At 39.0% G+C, this 22177-nt stretch overlaps 1 protein-coding gene and 1 pseudogene across 2 annotated transcripts in view; one reads left to right on the forward strand and one right to left on the reverse strand.

The window, feature by feature from the left end:
* IPMK (inositol polyphosphate multikinase) overlaps positions 1 to 22177 on the reverse strand; it is a 67570-nt gene that overhangs the window by 35456 nt on the left and 9937 nt on the right. For both annotated transcript variants that reach the window (XM_066242231.1, XM_066242230.1), the window contains exons 2-3: positions 18318 to 18403; positions 8051 to 8147 (exon numbers count right to left, since the gene is read on the reverse strand). In XM_066242231.1, coding sequence (XP_066098328.1) covers positions 8051 to 8147; positions 18318 to 18403 — 183 coding nt within the window. The remainder of the gene's footprint in view (positions 1 to 8050; positions 8148 to 18317; positions 18404 to 22177) is intronic.
* Positions 12702 to 13823, forward strand: LOC136313155 (acidic leucine-rich nuclear phosphoprotein 32 family member A pseudogene; annotated as a pseudogene).

Below are 22177 nucleotides of genomic sequence, written 5' to 3' on the forward strand. Positions count from 1 at the left end.
TATATACACACAAACATTCATGTATGTATGTATAAATCATAAAGATAGCATAACAGCTAGATATACTTTTTCTTCTGGAAAGCTCTAGTTAGGACAACAGATTCTGATGAAGCCCACTCTGCCAGAAGTCAAGGACTAGCATTTATGAACCTCAGATATTAGAGAACTATTCTGTAATCTTCCATAGGCTTGGTATTTTTATATAATAAATTTAAAAACACCAACTTTTTATAAATACATAGAGCTTTTTACAATAAGTTATACTGATTAGAAATATAGTTAAGTTTAGAAGGCTATGGATCATGAAAATAACTACCAGGTATTGCAAAATACAGCACTTCACGTTGTTATAAGCAGACTATTAAGTAAGATTTCTCAGTGGCTTTACCAATGACATGGTTACCCTACTCAAAATATTTATGCACTTTACGCAGTTGATAGTATAAGAATACAAAAGTGCAAGGCTACACATTACTAAAATTGAAGGAAGCTTGTATATTTTAAATATATTTTCTATTGAAAATATATAATTAAATAAATTATCTTTTTTTTTTTCTTTTTGGGGGGGGGCAGACAGAAAGAAAGGGATAGAATGAGAGAGAAGAAGCATCAACTTGTAGCTGTGGTACCTTAGTTGTTTACTGATTGCTTTCTCATATGTGCCTTGACCAGGGGGCTCCAGCTGAACCAGTGACCTCTTGCTCAAGCCAGCGACCGTTGGCTCAAGCCAGAGACTATTAGGCTCAAGCCAGTGACCACAGGGTCACATCTATGATCCCACACTCAAGCTGGTGACCCTGCACTCAAGCCAGATGAGCCTGCGCTCAAGCCAGCAACCTCAGGGTTTTGAACCTGGGTACTCAGCATCCTAGGCCGATGTTCTATCCATTGTGCCACCACCTGGTCAGGCTAAATATAATTATCTTAAATATAAATTAGGCCTTAGCCAGTTGACTCAGTGGATAGAGCATTGGCCCAGTGTCCAGATGTCCCAGGTTTGATCCCCGATCAGGACACACATGAGAAGTGACCATCTGCTTCTCTTTCCCCCTTCCCCTTCTCTCTACCAGTGGCTCAATTGGTTTGAGCATCAGCCCAGGACACTAAGGATAGCTCGGTTGATATGAAGGTCAGTCCCAGACAGAGGTTGCTAGGTGGATCCTGGTCAGTATGCATACAGGAGTCTGTCTATCTCCCCTCTTCTCACTTAAAAAAGTATATATATATATATATATGTATACATATACATATACACACATATACATGTATGTGTATTTATGTATGTATATTACAGTATATGTACATATAAATTAAATACAGGGTGGGGCAAATGTAGGTTTGCAGTTGTCCACATGAAAATAATACAGTAATTAACAAATAATACAAAAATTCTTTCGTTTACTCAGAACTGTAAACCTACATTTGCCCCACCTTGTATAGTACTTAAATTGTTTTATAATATATTAAGCATAAAATATTCCTATAGCAAATGTTCTGTTAAAATACAGTCCTAACACTCTAAGAAACTAGTAAGTTCTAGTATCAAAAGAAGAAAAATGTAAAAATTTTAAATATTGTGGAAAAAATAGAAAGAACTACAAATAACTACACAGTAAAGATAACATAACTAGTTCCTTTAGAGAAAAGTCAAGGGAGAGGACATGCTGGAAATTGAATGAAGACTTATTTAGATCTCATTAATGAGCATCATTGATTACATAAATTATGGGAATATGGGCACCAAGTTTCATCAAGCTCTTCCCACCATATTTAGAAAGTGGCCCTGGCCGGTTGGCTCAGCGGTAGAGCGTCGGCCTAGCGTGCGGAGGACCCGGGTTCGATTCCCGGCCAGGGCACACAGGAGAAGCGCCCATTTGCTTCTCCACCCCTCCGCCGCACTTTCCTCTCTGTCTCTCTCTTCCCCTCCCGCAGCCAAGGCTCCACTGGAGCAAAGATGGCCCGGGCACTGGGGATGGCTCTGTGGCCTCTGCCTCAGGCGCTAGAGTGGCTCTGGTCGCAACATGGCGACGCCCAGGATGGGCAGAGCATCACCCCCTGGTGGGCAGAGCGTCGCCCCATGGTGGGCGTGCCGGGTGGATCCTGGTCAGGCGCATGCGGGAGTCTGTCTGTCTCTCCCTGTTTCCAGCTTCAGAAAAATAAAAAAAAAAAAAAAAAAAAAAAAAGAAAGTGTACTAGGCATTGACTATCATCTTCATGTCTACACCTCCCAAAAACAAGAAAAGGCCAGGCAGGAAACCCCCTTATATTTCCATTTTTTCCTATCATTTTCTTTACCTTTTCTTCTCATCTCAGTAGCACCAGTATTTCCCATTATATTCAAATAAGAGCATTAGAGTTTGCAAAAGCATTCTCACATAACATAATCTGCATTTTCACAATGCTATGTATTATTTTTAATTTATAAAAAAAGTGGATCTCAAAACAGGTTAATGAATAGTTATGTTCACAAAATTTGGAAATAAGTAAGTTAGAAGCCAAGTACTTCAACTTCAAAATTAGTATTGAAGCCTGACCAGGCGATGGCACAGTGGATAGAGCATCGGACTGGGATGCAGAGGACCCGGGTTCGAGACCCCGATGTCACCAGCTTGAGCGCGGGATCATCTGGTTTGAGCAAAAGCTCACCAGCTTGGGCTCAAGGTCGCTGGCTCAATCAAGGGGTTACTTGGTCTGCTGAAGGCCCGCAGTCAAGGCACATATGAGAAAGCAATCAATGAACAACTAAGGTGTCACAATGTGCAAAGAAAAACTAATGATTGATGCTTCTTATCCTTCCGTTCCTGTCTGCCTGTCCCTGTATCTCTCTCTTTCTGACTCTCTCTCTGTCTCTGTAAAGAAAAAAAAAAATTAGTATTGAAGACCAAAAAGATTGTTGATTGCTAGCAAGTCCTTGATTTTTAAATCATGTGCTAGTAATCCTAGACTACAAAATGTGATTTTTAATAAAACTGTTAGTATATATTAGCCAACCAGATCCAGCAATACATTAAATAGATCATACACCATGATCAACTGGGATTTATTCTGGGGATGCAAGTTTGGTACAATATCTGCACATCAATAAATATACCACATAAACAAAATGAAGGATAAAAATCACATAATAATATCAGTAGATGCAGAAAAAGCATTTGATAAAATCCAGCACCCATTTATGATCAAAACTCTCAACAAAGTGGAAATATAAGGAACATATTGAGATATGTTAATAATAAAGGCCATATATGACAAACCAACAGCCAACATTATATTCAGTGAGCAAAAACTATAAGCATTTCCCTTAAGATTGGGAACAAACAAGGCAGGGATGTCCGCTTTCATCACTCTTATTCAACATAGTACTGGAAGTCCCAGCCACAGCAATCAGACAGGAAAAAGAAATAAAAGGCATCCAAATTAGTAAGGAAGAAGTAAGACAGTTATTATTTGCAGACGACATGATACTGTACATAGAGAACTCTATAGGTTACACCAAAAAACTACTAGAATTTATATATGAATTCACTAAAGTGGCAGGATAAAAAATAAATATCCAGAAACCAGCTGCATTTCTATACACCAATAATAAACTATCAGAAAGGGAACTAAGAAAACAATATTTACAATTGCATCAAAAAATAAATAAGTAAAATACCTAAGAATAAATTTAACCAAGGATATAAAAGACCTGTACTAGGGAAACTACAGGACACTGAAGAAAGAAAAGAAGAACATACAAAAAGTAGAAGCATATACAATGTTCATGGTTAGGAAGAATTAACATCATTAAACTGTCCACAGTACCCAAAGCAATCTATAGATTCATTACAATTCCTGTCAAGATACCAATGATGTATTTCACTAACCAGGACAAATATTCCAAAAATGTATATAGAACCACAAAAAATACGAACATCCACAGCAATCTTGAGAAAAAATAAAAGTCTGAGGAATCACTACCTGTTATCAAATTATACTACAACACCATAGGAATCAAAACAGCTTTGGTAGTGGCATAAAAACAGAAATACCTGTATAGATCAATGGAACAGAATAGAGAACCCAGAAATAAACCCATGCCTTTATGGTCAATTAATATTTAACAAAGGAGGCAAGAACACACAATGAGATAGTCTACTCAATAAATGGTGTTGAGATAACTGGACAGATAAATGCAAAAAAAAAAAAAGAAACTAGACCACTTTCTTACACCATATACAAGAATAAACTCAAAATAGATTAAAGACTTAAATATTAAACTTGAAACCATAAAATTCCTAGAAGAAAACGTAGGCAGTAAAATGAAAAGACAACCCACTGCATGGGAGAACATATTTGCCAATGATAAATCTGATAAGGGGTTCATATTCAAAATTAGTAAAGAATTCCTACAACTAAACATCAAAAATAAAAAAAATCTGGCCCTGGCCGGTTGGCTCAGCAGTAGAGCGTCGGCCTAGCGTGCGGAGGAACCAGGTTCGATTCCCGGCCAGGGCACACAGGAGAAGCGCCCATTTGCTTCTCCACCCCTCCGCGGCGCCTTCCTCTCTGTCTCTCTCTTCCCCTCCCGCAGCCAAGGCTCCACTGGAGCAAAGATGGCCCAGGCGCTGGGGTTGGCTCTGTGGCCTCTGCCTCAGGCGCTAGAGTGGCTCTGGTCGCAACATGGCGACGCCCAGGATGGGCAGAGCATCGCCCCCTGGTGGGCAGAGCATCGCCCCATGGTGGGCGTGCCGGGTGGATCCCGGTCGGGCGCATGTGGGAGTCTGTCTGACTGTCTCTCCCTGTTTCCAGCTTCAGAAAAATGCAAAAAAAAAAAAAAAAAAAAAAAAAATCTAATTAAAAAATGGGCAACAAAGGACCTGAACAGACATTTTTTTAAAGAGGACAAACAGATGGCCAACAGACATATGAAAAGATGAACAATGACACTAATCATCAGAGAAATGCAAAACAAAACCACAATAAGATATCACCTCATACCTGTCAGAATGACTATCATCAATAAATCAACAAATAACAAATGTTAACAATTGTGTAGAGCAGTGGTTCTCAAACTTTTTGAAGTCAGGGCGCATTTAAAATCCTACAAATAATTTCAGGTGCACTATATACAAATTTCTGAGAAATATGTTATAGTAATTAAGTCAAATATTAAAGAAAAAAATATAAAGTTCAAGCGTGCTTTTATGGTAATTAAACAAAATAAATACGACAAAATTAAATTTATCTGACATAAAAACATTTTTATATTACTTTTTTGAATTATGTTTTTTAGAATCATAAAAAAGAGGGGTTAAAAATAAAAAAACAACAAAAAAGTTATCTTTATATATATATAGATACATTCTCAGTAAGATTTAGTATATTCAGCAGGACCTGGCGCAAATGTATTAAGTTTTTTCATTCCTGAGTTTATGAAAAACATAAATAATAATGATGTGTTAATAGTAAATATAATAACGATGTGTTAACAAAGAGTGGTATTTTCGTAATGAAATGGTATAATAGAGTAACTATATTTTTATATCTGGACAAATGCCATGACCCAGCTCAGCTAATAATTCCAGGTCCCCAGTGGGAACGGTGCAGAATTAAGAAAATACTGGGTCAGGAGGGCTCTGTAATTGCTGCTGGCAAGAACAAAGCATGCCCCAAAACCAAAACCGCATCTTCCTTTATTTATAAGGCAAAGTGAGGCCATTAGCAAACCAATGGTCTCTGATCACATTTCCAAGGCAACCCAAGAATTTTACCAAGTGCAGAAAACCCCCACCATGCATATCATCTTAACTTTACACCAAACAAAGGATAGAAGAAACTTGCCTCTAGTCTTTCTGGGGAACATGAGGGGTAGTGCAAACAATTCAGCACCACAGCTTAACAGCCTTTTGCAACCTAATCAGGCAAGTAAGGTGGGGGGTTGGACAGACTGTCAGCTTATAGCCAATGCCCCACACCTCTGTCTCCCAAAAAACTAAACTCCAAAAACCTGTTGGTTTTTTGGTCCCCAACAGGCATATATTTCTCTGGAATACCATAGGGTACACCTAGTAATTTTCTAAGGCTCACCAGTGTGCCCTGGCGCACTTTGAGAACCACTGGTGTAGAGAAAAGGGAACCATTATGCACTGTTGGTGTGAAATCAGACTGGTGTAGCCACTATAGAAAACAGTATGCCATTTCCTCAAAAAATTAAAAATGGAACTGTTTTATAACCCAGCAAGTCCACTTCTAAGAATATATCCTAAGAAACCCAAACACTAATTCAAAAATATATATGCACCCCGATAGTCATTGCAGTGTTATTTATAATAACCAAGATCTGGAAGCAGCAGCCCAAGTGCCAATCAGTAGATGAGTGGATAAAAAAGCTGTGGCATGTTTACAAAATGGAATAGTACTTAGTTGTAAAACAGAAGGAAATCTTACCTTTTGCAAAAGCATGTATAGACCTGCACAGTATTATGCTAAGTGAAATTAGCCAATCAGAGAAGGACAAATACCATATGATCTCACTATATAAAACACAAAATAAACTTACAAAAAAATAGAAATAGAGTCACAGATACAGAAAACAGATTGATAGCTGTCAGAGGGGAGGGAAGGGGGTACTGGGTGATAAAGGTGAAGGGATTAAGTTTAAAAAAAACCCTCACAGACAACGGTGTGGTGATTATCCGAAGGAAGTGGGAGTGGGGGAGGTAGATGAGTGCACAGGGAGGATAAAATGGTGAAGGAAACTTGACTTGGGATGGTGAACAAACAATACAATATACAGATGCTGTATTATATAGCATTGTACACCTGAAACCTGTATACTTTTATTAACCAATGTCATCCCAATTAATCAATTAAAAAATAAAAAGAACTAAGGAAAAGAATAAGCTTAAACTGGAGGCCCCTTCTTTCTTGTTCTCAAATGTGGTTTAAGTACTATGTATATTTAAAAAGCTTATAGCTTCTGAACTCCACATAACTCTGCATAATCAAAATGACTAGCCATTGAACATATTAATTTGCAGTTATCAAGCCAATGGGTTATTCTTTTATTTATTTATTTTTACATCCACAGCATTTATTCAGGAAAAAATTCTCCCTTTCCAAAGCAGGAAGGCAGAGAGACAGAATCCCACATGCACCCAACTGGGATCCACTGGGCATGCCCACCAGGAGGCAATGCTCTACCTATCTGGGTCATTGCTTTGTTGCAACCAGAGCCATTCTAGCACCTGAGGCGGAGGCCACAGAGCCATCCTCAGAGCCTATGCCAACTTTGCTCCAGTGGAGCCTTGGCTGCAGGAGGGGAAGAGAGAGATAGAGAGAAAGTAGAGGGGGATGGGTGGAGAAGCAGATGGGCGCTTCTCCTGTGTGCCCTGGCCAGGAATCAAACCTGGGACACTCCAGACCAACGCTCTACCATTGAGCCAACTGGCCAGACCCCAATGGGTTATTCTTAAACTTAGTCAAATCTGAAACTCTTTACCCCATTCATGAACCTTCTTTAATTACAGTTAAACTGTTTAAATTCTGTCTGCTCAATAAAAGGCCCAAAACAAGTATTAATTAATACTAAGAGAAAGAAATGCTGTGCTGTTTATATAGACTAATTTATCCTTGAATATGAAATTTACTGGGTTTTTTTTAAAAAAAATACTGCAATTTAAAGGCCAGAGGTGGAGAATGAAGGAGTATGATAGGAGGCAGGGAAGTTACGCTAAGAATATATAGTACTTCTGATGTTTTTTCCTATTCAAAATGCAAAAAAAGAGCACTGTCCATAAATTAGGAAAAAAGAATATCTGTATATTTATAAGAACTAATGAACTTATTTTCATTCAATTATAACAAACTGATCATTAATTTACATATGCTATTTAAGAAACTGGTTATGAAGAACAAAAGTATTAAGTTTTCTTTAAGGAAGTAGAGAATGATTAGAAAGATAAACACATGTGTATTCTATTTTTATAATAGTAGGCTTACTTTCATATAAACCCTTTAAAAAGCCACTGAATTAAAACTAAAAGATGAATTTTCCAGAAAAAATTACCATTTGGTGCAGTGGGAGGTGACCAGATGCCGTAATATTTTGGCAAATATTTTCGTAGCTGTAAAAGAACACCGTCAGTACAATCAGCAGCATTAACCTGAAACAGAAATATAACTTGCATGTTAGTTTCTTATAATTCTTTATAATTGCTCTACACAGTTCTCAAACAACATAATACTGTTGCTAATTTATCTGGCATGAGTTTCAATTGGAGGTAAATCTCGTATAAGCCAAAAAAAAAAAAGAGTACTATGTTTTCAGTGAAAAATTATGTATTGTTTAGAGCACATTCTTCTTGATTATCTAATCTTAAGCCTTTCATTGTCCTTGAACTAGTAATTTACAACAAAGTAAGCTGTAGATATCTCTTAGCAAATGCAAAATAATTTTCATCCATATACTTGCAAACAAATTCTGGCCAGAGAAGGTTCAATGGACTTCCCTCCTACCCCCACGGAAGGGAAGTTTAGTGTCTATACATAAACTTTTATCAAATTCCCTTCATTCCATTATAAATTTGTTTCTTTGACTTTTCTTTTGAACCAGTTTTAACATCTGCCTGCTCATTAAATGAGCTTAAACAAAATCTTTAACACATATTTTATATCTCTAAGAAAACTGTGATTTTACTTTTCTCTTTTTTTAGTGAGAGAGAGAGACAGAAAAAGAGAGATGAGAAGCATCAAGTAGTAGCTACAGCACTTCAGTTGCTCATTGATTGCTTATCATATGTGCCTTGACCAGGGAGCTCCAGCTGAGTCAGTGACCCCTTGCTCAAGCCAGTGACCTTGGGCTCAACCCCTTGACTTTGGGATGGTGTCTATGATTCCCATACTCAAGTCAGTGACTCCGCCTCAAGCTGGTGAGTGCACGCAAGCCAGCGACCTTGAGGTTTTGAACCTGGGTCCTTAGTGTCCCAGGTTGATGCTCTATCCACTGTGCAACCACCTGGTCACACTGTGATTTTACCTTTTAAAAAATATCCTTTATCTCAATATAAGTCTAATCACCACTCATTTAATTCCTTGATTTACAAGCAATAATAATTCTAAAAATCCTAGAAATGTCTAGATAACCTGAAACTAGATTATTAATTTTCTTCCTTGAAGAAGAGAGAAAATTATTTTTGTTTAAAAAACAACTTGTAAGATATTTCATTTAATTCTTTCAATTATGGTCTAGCTAATTATCCAAAACCATTAAAGTTCACTGCTGTAAAATACTTATGAAATTTTAGAATTAGAGTTCCATTGTATGTGTGAAACCACATTCATGTCAAGTAGTCACATACAACATAACGCTACAAATAAACCCAGGTGTGTCGAGACTCACCAACTATCCATGTGACACATTGTATTTCCCAGCCTTCCCTGTTAAAATGTGAGCAGAAGTGACAGTAGTCACTTCAAGGACAAGGTATTTAAGAGCAGAATGTACTTTATTACTCCTCTGCTCCTAGCACAATGACAGTGATGATGTAACAAGGTGGAAGATATAAGTATATCTCTGTGTACTGATCTATAAAAAAGTTCATGATATAGTTATAAGTAAAAAAGATAAAAGAACCAGGAAGAGCTGAAAGGTAAACTTTCTCTTCTTTTTAAATATTTTTTTACAGTAGTAGAACTGGCATTTACTACAACATGCCAGAGAAGATAACCTAAAAACCTTTCTACCTAGAAATGTAGGATAAAATATAACAAATATTTTTTAAATGCACAGCTGAACTCCCAAGGAAAAAAAAAAGAAAATTCACAAGCCTCTAATAAAGAAAGGAAACCAGAAGTGCTAAGCTAAGCAGTCCTGTTTGGGTTTCACAGCCGTCCATACTGAAGATTTAAAGCAGCGGTTCTCAACCTGTGGGTCGCGACCCACAGGTTGAGAACCGCTGACTTAAAGGATGTCTGAATTTAGGGTTGCAGCATAGATGAGGACAGAGCTATAATGAAACAGAGAGTAAGAAAATAAAAGTCCAAATTCTGAACATTTTAAACCATGGCATCCTTCCCCTTTCCCCAACCACTACAGTGCAAGAAAGCTGGTGACCAAGCTGAGAAAAAAAGAAGCAGTAAATAAACAATATTAAAAATAAAAAGGGAGTCACAACTAGATATAGCAGAGATTTTTAAAAATACACTGAAAAACTTTACCAAGAGGGCAATTTTATATAAAATTCTAATCTACACATTTTACTATCACATTACAAATAAAAAAATCAAGACATTAAAGAAACTAAACACTGGTTAAAAATGTATCTTTCCAGAACAAACAAAAGAATGGAAAGGAAGAAGGATGGAAAGGAAGAAAGAGAAACTGCAACAGACAAAAGGCTCTGATGAATTTATAATCAAGTTCTATCAAGACTTTAAGGAACAAAATCCTTATGTGGTACAAATTCTTCCACAAAACAATAAGAAATGTTCCTCAACTCATTTTATGAAGCTAAAAGAAACTTTCTATCAAAACCAGACAAGGACAATATGTGAAGAAAATAATAGTTTGTAAAGCCAGAAGGCACGGCCAGGGCAACCACTATCAAAGCAGCCCCCTGGCCCATGCAGGTTCACATTGGATTCAGACAGTCGGTAAAGAAACAAAGGAGCCAAAAGCAGATGGGCTGTCATCTTTAATTCTAGCTTGCACCCGGTGGGCAAGTAAAAATACACACTGGGCTCCAAAACCCAGTCACATTCAGTGCTCACAAAGCCACTGACTTATCTGAGTTTCCTAGAATCAAAGGTTTCTAGCTCACCAGACTTATTCACCTCTGTTCCCCATCTCCTTCCTTATCCCAAATACAAATTCTACACAAACTGGCATCTCACTCAGCACTCCACCATCTTGGCTGCTTCTCCTGGCCTCCTCCACGTGTCCTTTCTCTGCTCTCCTCTGCTCTCTCATGCTAATCTCAGGAACCAAGAGAGCAAACTCTCGTTCAGTCCCCATTTTATAGTGTAGAAATCCAAACCCTTAATCCAATATACAAAATAGGGAAGTCTCTAATACAAAGTCACTTCTCTGAGGCAAGATTGGATTGTACCGCCCCACAGCAAAAAGGGTGGGAAAGGCTTAATCCCAAAACCAAGCCTCAGGCAACAACGATTCTCAACACACAATAATATCACCTGGGCAACGGCCTCTAACAAAGTGAGCATAATACATTTTATCTGCCCAACATAGTTCAATCTCATTTATGAGCGTATCTAGAAAAAATCTAAAATAAAACTCTAGCAAACAAAATTCAATAATGTATACTATTAAAAATAAAAGACATATCCAGTAGGTTTTATTACAAAAATGAAAGGTGATATAATATTAGATACCTATTATGGCATTTATGACATTAACAGATCAAAGGAGAAAACTCATGATCATTTCAATAGATACAGAAAATGTAGCTGAAAAATATTCACTACCTATTCATATTTTAAACTGTTTCCTAAAATGAAAATAGAAAGATGCTGCAAATCTTTCCTCTTCCCTTTCAACTGACTCCACAATTTTCTACCAAGGAGCTGACTGGAATCAACTCTATCAATGGGGTCCCTAGCCCTATTGGCATGGTCTCTTACTGGTGCAAAAGAGGGGAGGTAGAAGAGTTGAGATCAGGTTATTTACTTCTATGTAATTACTACTCCTCCTTATCAGTTCATTATCTTCTCATAAATTTACCTTCTCTGAGTTCTAGTAACCACTCCCTCTCCCACTAAAGTATAGGCCCAGGGATGATAAAACAGGATCTCTTGCTGGTGGCCTTAAACTCTAACCACACCTTTGTAAATAACCCCTTTATTAACCTGACAGAGGACATTATTGTTACTTGACAAAACTTTGACTCACACAAAGGCTATATTTCCTTAGGATGAAGTATCTCTTAAATCTTAGAGAGAAAGGTATACTTTAAAAGAGAAATGTTGCCCCCTGTTGGGCAGATAAAATGTATTATGCTCACTTTGTTTAAGATGACGCTGCCCACGAGGAGGCCATCCAGGAGGCCATCGCGCAGGTGATATTAATGTGTGTTGGGGTGGGCTAAAGGCAGGCAGAATCCTTGTAGCCTGGGGCTTGGTTTTGGGATTAAGCCTTTCCTACCCTTTTTGATGTAGGGCGGTACAATCCAATCATGCCTCAGAGAAATGACTTTGTATTAGAGACTTCCCTGTTTTGTATATTGGATTAAAGGTTTGGATTTCTACACTATAAAATGGGGGCAGAACGAGAGCTTGCTCTCTTGGTTCCTGGGATTAGCATTAGAGAGGAGAGCAGAGGGAGGCCACATGGAGTAGGCCAGGAGAAGCAGCCAAGATGGTGGAGTGCTGAGTGAGATGCCAGTTTGTATCTGGGATAAGGAAGGAGATGGGGAACTGAGGTGAATAAGTCTGGTGGGCTAGAAACCTTTGATTCTAGGAAACTCGGATAAGTCAGTAGCTTTGTGAGCACTGAATGTGAGTGGGTTTTGGAGCCCAGTGTGTGTTTTTACTTGCCCACCGGGTGCAAGCTGGAATTAAAGATGACAGCCCATCAGTTCTTGGCTCCGTTGTTTCTTTACCGACTGTCCGAATCCAATGCGAACCTGCATGGGCCGGGTGGCAGCTGTGATTTTGGCCCTGGCTACTGGCTTTACACCCCCCCTTGTCCATGTTCCTTCCGAATGACAGTCTTCGAACCCTGGTGTCCCTGGGGCCAGTCTTTCACTAGGGTGCAAAAGCTTGTTCTGGACAACTGTCAGTCTAATCTGAAGCAAAATCAAATGCCGCACAGATGAACATAAAGAACTGGAGTTCTTAAGTACATCAACGTAAGCCTCACCTCAGTCACAAATTTACCAAAGTTAAACAAACTTAAGAAGTTTGAACTAAGCAATAAGAAAATCTCAGGGGGCCTGAAAGTATTGGCAGAAAAGTGTCTGAATTTCACACACCTAAATTTAAGTGGCAAAAAAATTAAAGACCTCAGCACAATAGAACCACTGAAAAAGTTAGAAAACCTTGCCTGACCAGGTGGTGGTGCAGTGGATAGAGCATCAGACTGGGATGCAGAGGACCCAGGTTCGAGACCCAGAGGTCACCAGCTTAAGCACGGGCTCATCTGGTTTGAGCAAAGCTCACCAGCTTGAACCCAAGGTCACTGGCTTGAGCAAGGGGTTAGTTACTCAAGTCTGCTGTAGCCCCACAGTCAAGGCACATATGAGAAAGCAATCAATGAACAACTAAGGTGTCGCAACAAAAAACTAATGATTGATGCTTCTCATCTCTCTCTGTTCTTGTCTGTCTGTCCCTATCTATCCCTCTCTCTGACTCTCTGGCTCTATAAAAATAAATAAATAAATAAAATATTTTTAAAAAAAGTTAGAAAACCTCAAAAGCTTAGACCATTTCAATTGTTAAGTAATCAACCTGAACACTACAGATACAGAGAAAACGTGTTCAAGCTCCTCCTACAATTTATATATCTCGATGGCTACAATCAGGACGAAGGAGGAGGCCCCTGACTCAGATGCCGAGGGCTATGTAGAGGACCTGGATCATGATGAGGAGGAAGAGGATGAGGAAGAGTATGATGAGGATGCTCAGGTAGTAGAAGATGAGGATGAGGAAGACGAGGAGGATGAAGATGAGGAGGAAGGAGGAGAAAAAGATATGGGTGGAGAGGAAGAGGAGGATGAAGACGGTTTTAACAATGGGGAAATAAATGATGAGGAGGATGAAGATCTTGGTGAAGAAGGGGTCAGAAACAAAAACGAGAACCTGAAGATGGGGGGGATGATGACTAAGCGAATAACCTATTCCTGACTGTTTTGCCCGAAACACCCCTCCAAATGCCGCCCCCAGAAACTTACGTTTTTCTGATAGTAATGTTGCTGTGAGAATGAGGGGAAAAGTGTGCTGGGGGTTGAGGGGAGAGAGTGGGTGGGAGGGGATGGAATAAAATACTATTTTTACTGCCAAATAATTAATTAATTAAAGGGAAGTGCTAAAAGCACTGTTAATAAAAGATACTATTGAGCTCTGAACTGGATGTCCTTTACAGAAGTATATGGATATAAAAGGGACAAAAAAAACTTCCAGTCAAAAAGATGTAATTATCTATATAGAAAATAATTTAAATTGTTAAGAGACTCTCAGATAAATAAGTTAAAAAGAGTTCAGCAAGGTTACTAGACATAAAAACATTAGATGACTATTTCACTCTTATATATTAGCAATCACTGGAAAACTTAATTCAAAAAACACTGTTTACAACTGAAACAAAAAATAACATACCTAAGATAAGTCCAACAAAGTATGTACAAGACTTATACACGGTAAAAATAAAATACTTTCTTTAAAAAAAGAGTTGGCCCAAGCCTGTGGATCAGTGGTTAGAGCATCAGCCTGGCATATGGACATCCTGGGTTCAATTCCTGGTCAGGGCACACAGAAGAGACCATCTGCCACTCCTCCCCCTTCTCTTTATCTTCCCCTCCAGTGGCCAGTGGCTCAACTGGTTCAAGTGCAGCCCCAGGCACTCAGCTGCTAAAAATACCAGGTGGAACTTGGTAGGGTCCTCTTACTTTAAAAAAAATAAAGAGGCTGTTTGTAGCCATTAAAAGCATATACTCTAGAGCAGTGGTCCCCAACCTTTTTTGGGCCACGGACCAGTATAATGTCAGAAAATATTTTCACGGACCGGCCTTTAGGGTGGGATGGATAAATGTATCACGTGACCGAGACAAGCATCAAGAGTGAGTCTTAGATGGACGTAACAGAGGGAATCTGGTCATTTTTTAAAAATAAAACATCATTCAGACTTAAATATAAATAAAATAGAAATAATGTAAGTTATTTATTCTTTCTCTGCTGACCGGTACCAAATGGCCCACGGACCGGTACCAGTCCACAGCCCAGGGGTTGGGGACCACTGCTCTAGGGCCAGATTGGCTATATTCAAATCCTGGGACCATCATTTACTTTAGCATGATCATGATCAAATTATTTCAACTAATTATGCCTCAGTGTGCACATGTATAAAATAAAGATAATTACAGTACCTAGCTCACAAGCAGTTGTGAGGATTAAATGAGTTAATATTGGTAAGTATTTATGTTTTTACTATAGCTTATTTTTTTACTTGTACCTAAACTTAAAGTTAAAGCCATAAAATTTAGAAGAAAACATAAACATAAATCCTCAGGACTTTAGATATAACACCAAACACACAAGCAACAAAAGAAAAAAGATATACTGAGCTTCAAAATTTAAAAACATCTGCTTCAAAGGACATTATGAAAAGTGGAAAAACAACTCAAAGAATGGAAGAAAATATTTGCAAATCATATATCTCATAAGGAACTTGTATCTCAAACAGTGATTTTCAACTGACAGACGGGCATAAAATTTCTGGAGGACCAGTAGTTAAAAACCACTGATCTAGAACATGTCAATAACTCCTGCAACTAAATAAAAAAGACAACCCAATGAAGAAATAAACAAAGGATCTAAAGAGACAGTACTCCTGAGAAGAATTACACAAGTCAATAAGCACATGGAAAGATGTACTTAATTTAATGCAAATGAAATAAACCACAGTGAGGTAACAAACACTTGACACTCAGTTGGATATTTATTTAGAAAAAAAAACTAGTCCTGGCCAGCTGGCTCAGTGGCAGAGCGTCAACCTGGAGAGTGGAAGTTTTGGGTTCAATTCCCAGTCAGGGCACACAGGAGATGTGACCATCTGCATCTCCTCTGCTGCCTCACCACCTTCTCCCTCTCACTTTCCCTCCTGCAGCCGTGGCTCAATTGATTCAAGAGTATCGGCCCTGGAGGCTGGGCTCTGCCTCATTTGCTAAAACTAGTTTGGTTGTGAGCATCAGCCCCATATGGGGGTCGCCAGATGGATCCTGGTTCAGGTGCATGCAGGAGTCTATCTATCCCCCTCCTCTCAGTTAAAAAGGAAAAAAAAACCTAACAAGTGTTGGTGAGGTTATAGAGACATTGGAACCCTCAAATATTGCTGGTAGAAATGTAAAATGGTGCAGCCACTTTGGGAAAAACACTTTGACAGATCCTCAAAAAGTTAAATGTAGAATTATCATATGACCCAGCAATTCCAGTCCTACATATATGTACCCAAGAAAATTAGAAACAGGTACTCAAACAAATATTTGTACATAAATGGTAATAGAAGCTCTATTTACAAAAGCCAAAACATGGAGATAACCCAAAGGTCCATCAACAGATGAATGGATAAAGGAAGTATATTATGTAAGTATAATGGAATGTTACTCAGTAGTAAAAAACAAAGTCCTACAACAAAGATTACCCAGCAAAGCTATCATTTAGAATCAAAGGTCATATAAAGAGCTTCCTAGACAAGAAAAGCTAAAGTAGATCATCATCACCAAACCAGCACTGTAGTACATAAAATGGTAAAGGATCATCTTTAAGAAGAAAAAAAGAAGATAAAGAATATGAACAAAATGGTAATAAATATATATCTACCAACAATTGAATCTAAACAAAAAATAAATAAATAAAATAAAAGAGCAAGTAGAACAGAAACAGACTCACCCTGGCCAGTTGGCTAAGTGGTAGAGCATTGGCCTGGCATGTAGATGTCCCAGGTTCAATTCCCGGTGAGGGCACATAGAAGAAGCAACCATTTACTTCTCCATTCCACCCCCTCTCACTTCTCTTTCTCTCTCTCCCTCTTCCCCCTCTCCCACAGCCATGGATACATTGGTTAGCACATGCCCCAGGTGCGGAGGATGACTCCCCATGGCCTCACCCTCAGGCACTAATAAATAGCTCAGTTGCCAAGCAATGGAGCAACAGCCCCACACAGGCAGAGCATCTCCCAGTAGGGGACTTGCCAAGTGGATCCCACTGGGGGCCCAGCAAGTCTGTCTCTCTGCCTCCCCTGCTTTCACTCAATTAATAAGAAAGGGAGGGAGAGAAAAAGAGAAAAAGAGAGAGAGAGAGAAATAAATAAAAAGAAAAGAAAGAAAAAGAAAAGAGAAACTCAAATACAGAGAACATTCTGAGGATTGCCAGATGGGAGAGGTGTTGGGGGAATGGGTGAAAAAGGTGAAGAGATTAAGAAGGACAAATTGGTTGTTATACAATAGCAATGGGGGTGTGAAGTAGCACAGGGAATATAGTCAATAATATTCTAATAACTACGTATGATGTCAGATGGGTATAAGACTTATCAGGATGATCATTTAGTAAGCTATATAATGTCTAATCACGGGGTTGTATACCTGAAACTAATATACCATAATATTGTATGTCAACTATAATTGAAAAAAATAAAAAATGATTTAAAAGTTTTAAAAAATGGAACAAAATATCAATGCATTCTATAATGTATCAATAGATGTACCTTAAAAACATTCTACTAAAAAGAAGTTAGACACAAATGATCCCATTGTATGAGAAGACTGGCGGTTGTGAGGGACAGGGAGGAGTTCCTTCAATTACAGGGTTTCCTTTGTTTTGTAACTACACAGAGGTCATGACTACAAAACATGGTGAATGTACTATAAAGTGTTCCTACATATGGTTAATTAAATGTTAGGTCTGTCTGGTGGGCAAACAAGTGTGTTACAAGTGTGTTAGGCTTGCTCACTTATACTTTGCCTGATCGGTGCATGAGCACGGGGTGGCGCCATGTGTGTGTGGTCTGTGTGGGGCTGCAGGTACTTGCCCTTCAGGGCAGCAGATTGTAAATTGAGGATTGCCTGCCCTCACTGGGGCGGGCCATTTTTGCTACTGCGTGCCTGAGAAGGGGTCCCCGCAACCCCCAGGCCTGTTTTGCTTGTGAGTCCTGAGAGAGAGAGAAAGAGAAAGGGAAGCAATTTTCCTTGCCTGCCTGCTCATCCACTGATGCGAGGCTAATAAACAGAATGGCCCACCATCCTCCGGCTCCACAGTTTCTCTATCACCTGCCCGAATCCAATGTGAACCTGCATGGCCACGGCCACCAGCCTTACACCCCTGCTTTGGAGATGCAGAGTGCACATCAGCACTAAGCTCTAAGATAACTCATAGTGAAAACACTTAAACTCAGCATTTCTGAGAAATATAATCTCTAAGATGTTTTTCAAAATGTAGGTCACAACCCATTAATTAAAATCAATTTAGTGAATCAGAATAGAAAATACTAGGCTGCATCAGTAAAGATAAGAACATTATACTACAACATGCTGTCAAATATATTTCTGAGTCGCCACCAGAAACTGAATAACACTATGAATACAATGAAACAAATTTACCTTACTTACCATATTATAGAATTCTAACTCTCTTGGGCCCCTTGGAGGTGGCTGTAGCTGTTTCAAAACTGTGCCATCTGGATGTTGCAATATACCTATAAGACAAAAATCAGGTATTTTTTAATGTTTTAATAGTAGTGTACCTTGCATCTTAGGATGGATTTAGATTTGTTCCTGAAGTTACTGATAAAACACTTTCATAAATTGATGGGTTTCCTTTTACTTATTTCAGAAATTTTAGCATTCAAACCATATGTTTCAGTGCTTGTTATATGCAAAGCATCAGAAATACAAACTCTAAATAGCCTGTTTATACTGTCCCCAACTACTATTTCCCTTATAGCCCAACAGACTTTTTAATAAACGTGTAAATTTTTATAGAAATTCTTCAGTAATAAACTTTCCAGATGTTAATTTATAAACAAGCAAGTTAAAAGCAATAGCAAATATTGATCTCATTTTTATAAAGAGAAAAAAATGTTAACAGTGATCCTATATGAATCTTCTATATACTTTGTAATTTCTTATAAGTTTCTCTCATCTGTTATAAGAAAGCAAATAAAAAAACTTTTCTTCATTCAGGATGCACTGTGTATAGTTGTAGAGACAAAACAGGGCACCTAGCCAATGGGAAGAGAGGAGGCACCAAGTCCGGAGTAGGAAAAAGCACCTTTTTATAATCTGCGCATTTACAGAAGTAGCCTTTATATGAAGTCCTTATGTATATATGATACTAGCACTGGCCCCGTCCTTATACCATGAAGACTCATTCCCAAATTTGTATGTTAAAATCTTAAATTTTCATATATCGAGTTTTCATAAAATCAAGCTAGTTAGAACACAATAGGGCTCAAATAAACCCATTTACAACTTTGATAAAATATGTCACTTAAGTTTCTATTACTGTTGACAAGTATTAGGAATTTTTAATCATGATAAAAGTGCAGATTTGGGGAGAAGGATGTGGGGAAGGGTGCAGAGGGCAGGGAGTAAAGAGAGACAAATGTACAGTGATAGAAAATAATTTGACTTTGGGTGATGGGCACACAATATAATCAACAGTTCAAATGCTATAAAAATGTTTACCTAAACCTATGTACTCTTACTGATCAACGTCATCCCTTTAAATTTTCTAAATAAAATTTTTTTAAAACGTGCAGAATTTAAATAGAGATTCTCAATTTAAGACTACAGTAATTATTTGTTTAAATACCTACATATAGAATAGGCAAATATTAATCCATATGGGTAAGATTGGTTGGTAAGCAGTCAAAGGATCTGGGGACTTTAAGAAGTAGTCTAACATAACTAAAAATTAATGAAAAGAAACTCTAATCCTGAAAGTTTTGGGATATGTAGAAAAAGAAAGACCTTCACTCCCATAGAAAGACATTTTCTATGTGCTAATGAAGAGTGGAAGATGAGAAGAAACATTGATGAACTCAATTCCAGAAGGTAGAGAACATGGAGCACTCATAAATGAGAAAACCATGGCAGCTTCTCTACCTTCACTAGGACTCTGCAACACACCCCCATCTAAGTCTTCAGAAAAAGTAGCCATGGAAGAGAAGATGGTAATCTCAGGCATTCTTCCCATGAATGAATTTCAGGATCCAAAGGTAAACTGACAGACAAATCAGACAAATCCCTCCCAGCTGAAAAACTGTCAAAATAAAATAATAATAATAATAATTTAAAAAAAGGAAGCCATCTAGGAAGATGAGCCAATACCAGATATAGTGAATCTAAGATTGTAGCCCAGCATTAGGTAAAATTCTATGAAGAATATGACTTAGCCTCTTATCCCAACTGAGAAAAGGATGTATTGTATACTCCATGTAGTACAAAACAAAACGAAAAACAGTACACTTCATTCCCCACTGTTCTTTAAATAAAATGTAAAAAGTCCAATAAAAAAAATTTATAAAACATATCAAAAAAGCAACAAAATGTGATGTATAATCAAGAGAAAAGTCAATTGATAAACATAAAAGCTGATAGATAACCAAGTAATTTCTTTATCTTGTTTATTTTTTTCCATTGATTTTGAGAAAGAGAGGAAGGGAAGAGGGGAAGGGAGAAAGAGAGAGCGAGAGAGAAGTATTAACTTGCTGTTCTACTTAGTTATTCCATCTAGTGAACTCAATGACTGCTTCTCACACATGCCCTGACTGGATCGAACCCACAACCTCAGTGCACCAGGATGATGCTTTATCCAGTTAGCCATGCAGCCAGGGCATGGCCAAATAATTTTAATTAGTAAACAAGGATGTTAAAACAACAATTAGCCTGACTTGTGGTGGTTCAGTGGATAAACCATCAACCTGGAATGCTGAGGTCACCAGTTCAAAACCCTGGGCTTGGCCCTGGCTGGTTGGCTCAGTCGTAGAGCGTCGGCCTGGCGTGCAGGAGTCTCGGGTTCGATACCCGGCCAGGACATACAGGAGAAGCACCCATCTGCTTCTCCACTCCTCCCCCTCTCCTCCCTCTTTGTCTCTCTCTTCCCCTCCCGCAGCCAAGGCTCCATTGGAGCAAAGATGGCCCGGGCACTGAAGATGGGTCCGTGGCCTCTGTCTCAGGCACTAGAATGGCTCTGGTTGCGACAGAGCATCACCCCCTGGTGGGCATGCCGGGTGGATCCCGGTCGGCCGCATGCGGACGTCTGACTGCCTCCCCATTTCCAACTTCAGAAAAATACCAAAAAAAACCAAACAAACCCTGGGCTTGCCTGGTCAAGGCACATATGGGAGTTGATGCTTTCTCTTCCTCCTCACTCCCCCCGCCAACTGTCTCTTTCTCTCCTCACTAAAACAAATATTATTTTTAAAAAAACAACAATTATGGCCCTGGCCGGTTGGCTCAGGGGTAGAGTGTCGGCCCGGCATGCAGGAGTCCTGGGTTCGATTCCCGGACAGGGCACACAGGAGAGGCGCCCATTTGCTTCTCCACCCCTCCCCCTCTCCTTCCTCTCTGTCTCTCTCTTCCCCTCCTGCAGCGAGGCTCCATTGGAGCAAAGATGGCCCCGGCGCTGGGGGTGGCTCTGTGGCCTCTGCCTCAGGCACTAGAATGGCTCTGGACGCCCCAGATGGGCAGAGCATCACCCCCTGGTGGGCATGCCGGGTGGATCCCGGTCGGGCGCATGCGGGAGTCTGTCTGACTGCCTCCCCGTTTCCAGCTTCGGAAAAATGAAAAGAAAAAAAAAATTATAACCATGTTAAAAAATTATAGGAAAAAAAAGATATAAATCTAAATAGATGAGGTATGCAGGAGAGAAACAAATTCTAAAAAGATGACCTTAAGAAGAGAGTTAGGCCTGACCTGTGGTGGCGCAGTGGATCAAGCATCAACCTGGAATGCTGAGGTCGCTGGTTCAAAACTCTGGGCTTGCCCGATCAAGGCACATATGGGAGTTGATGTTTTCTGCTCCTCCCCCCTTCTCTCTCTCTCTTTCTCTCTCTGTCTCTCTTCTCTAAAATGAATAAATAAAAATAATTTAAATATATATATATATATATAGAGAGAGAGAGAGAGTTAAAACTGAATACTGAACTGGGGAGCATGGAGGAGGGGAGGATGTATTCGGGGGGACACCAGAATCTATGTAAACACAATAAATTTTAAAAAAAGAAAAAAACTGAATACTGGAAAACACCTTTTGGTAAATCAACCTCACTCTATACATTAAATTACAACAAAAGAATTTCAAGCCCATGGTACATTGAAGGTGTATTAGATTGTTGGAGCTTCTGTGACAGAAAACCATAGATATGTGGTTTAAACAACAAAAACTTATTTCTCACAGTTCTAGAGGCTAGAAGTCCCAGATCATGGTGCCAGCCAATTAGGATCCTGGTGAGAGCTGTCTTCCT

Source organism: Saccopteryx bilineata, chromosome 9, assembly GCF_036850765.1.
Source record: "Saccopteryx bilineata isolate mSacBil1 chromosome 9, mSacBil1_pri_phased_curated, whole genome shotgun sequence".
In the NCBI taxonomy this organism is placed as follows: domain Eukaryota; kingdom Metazoa; phylum Chordata; class Mammalia; order Chiroptera; family Emballonuridae; genus Saccopteryx; species Saccopteryx bilineata.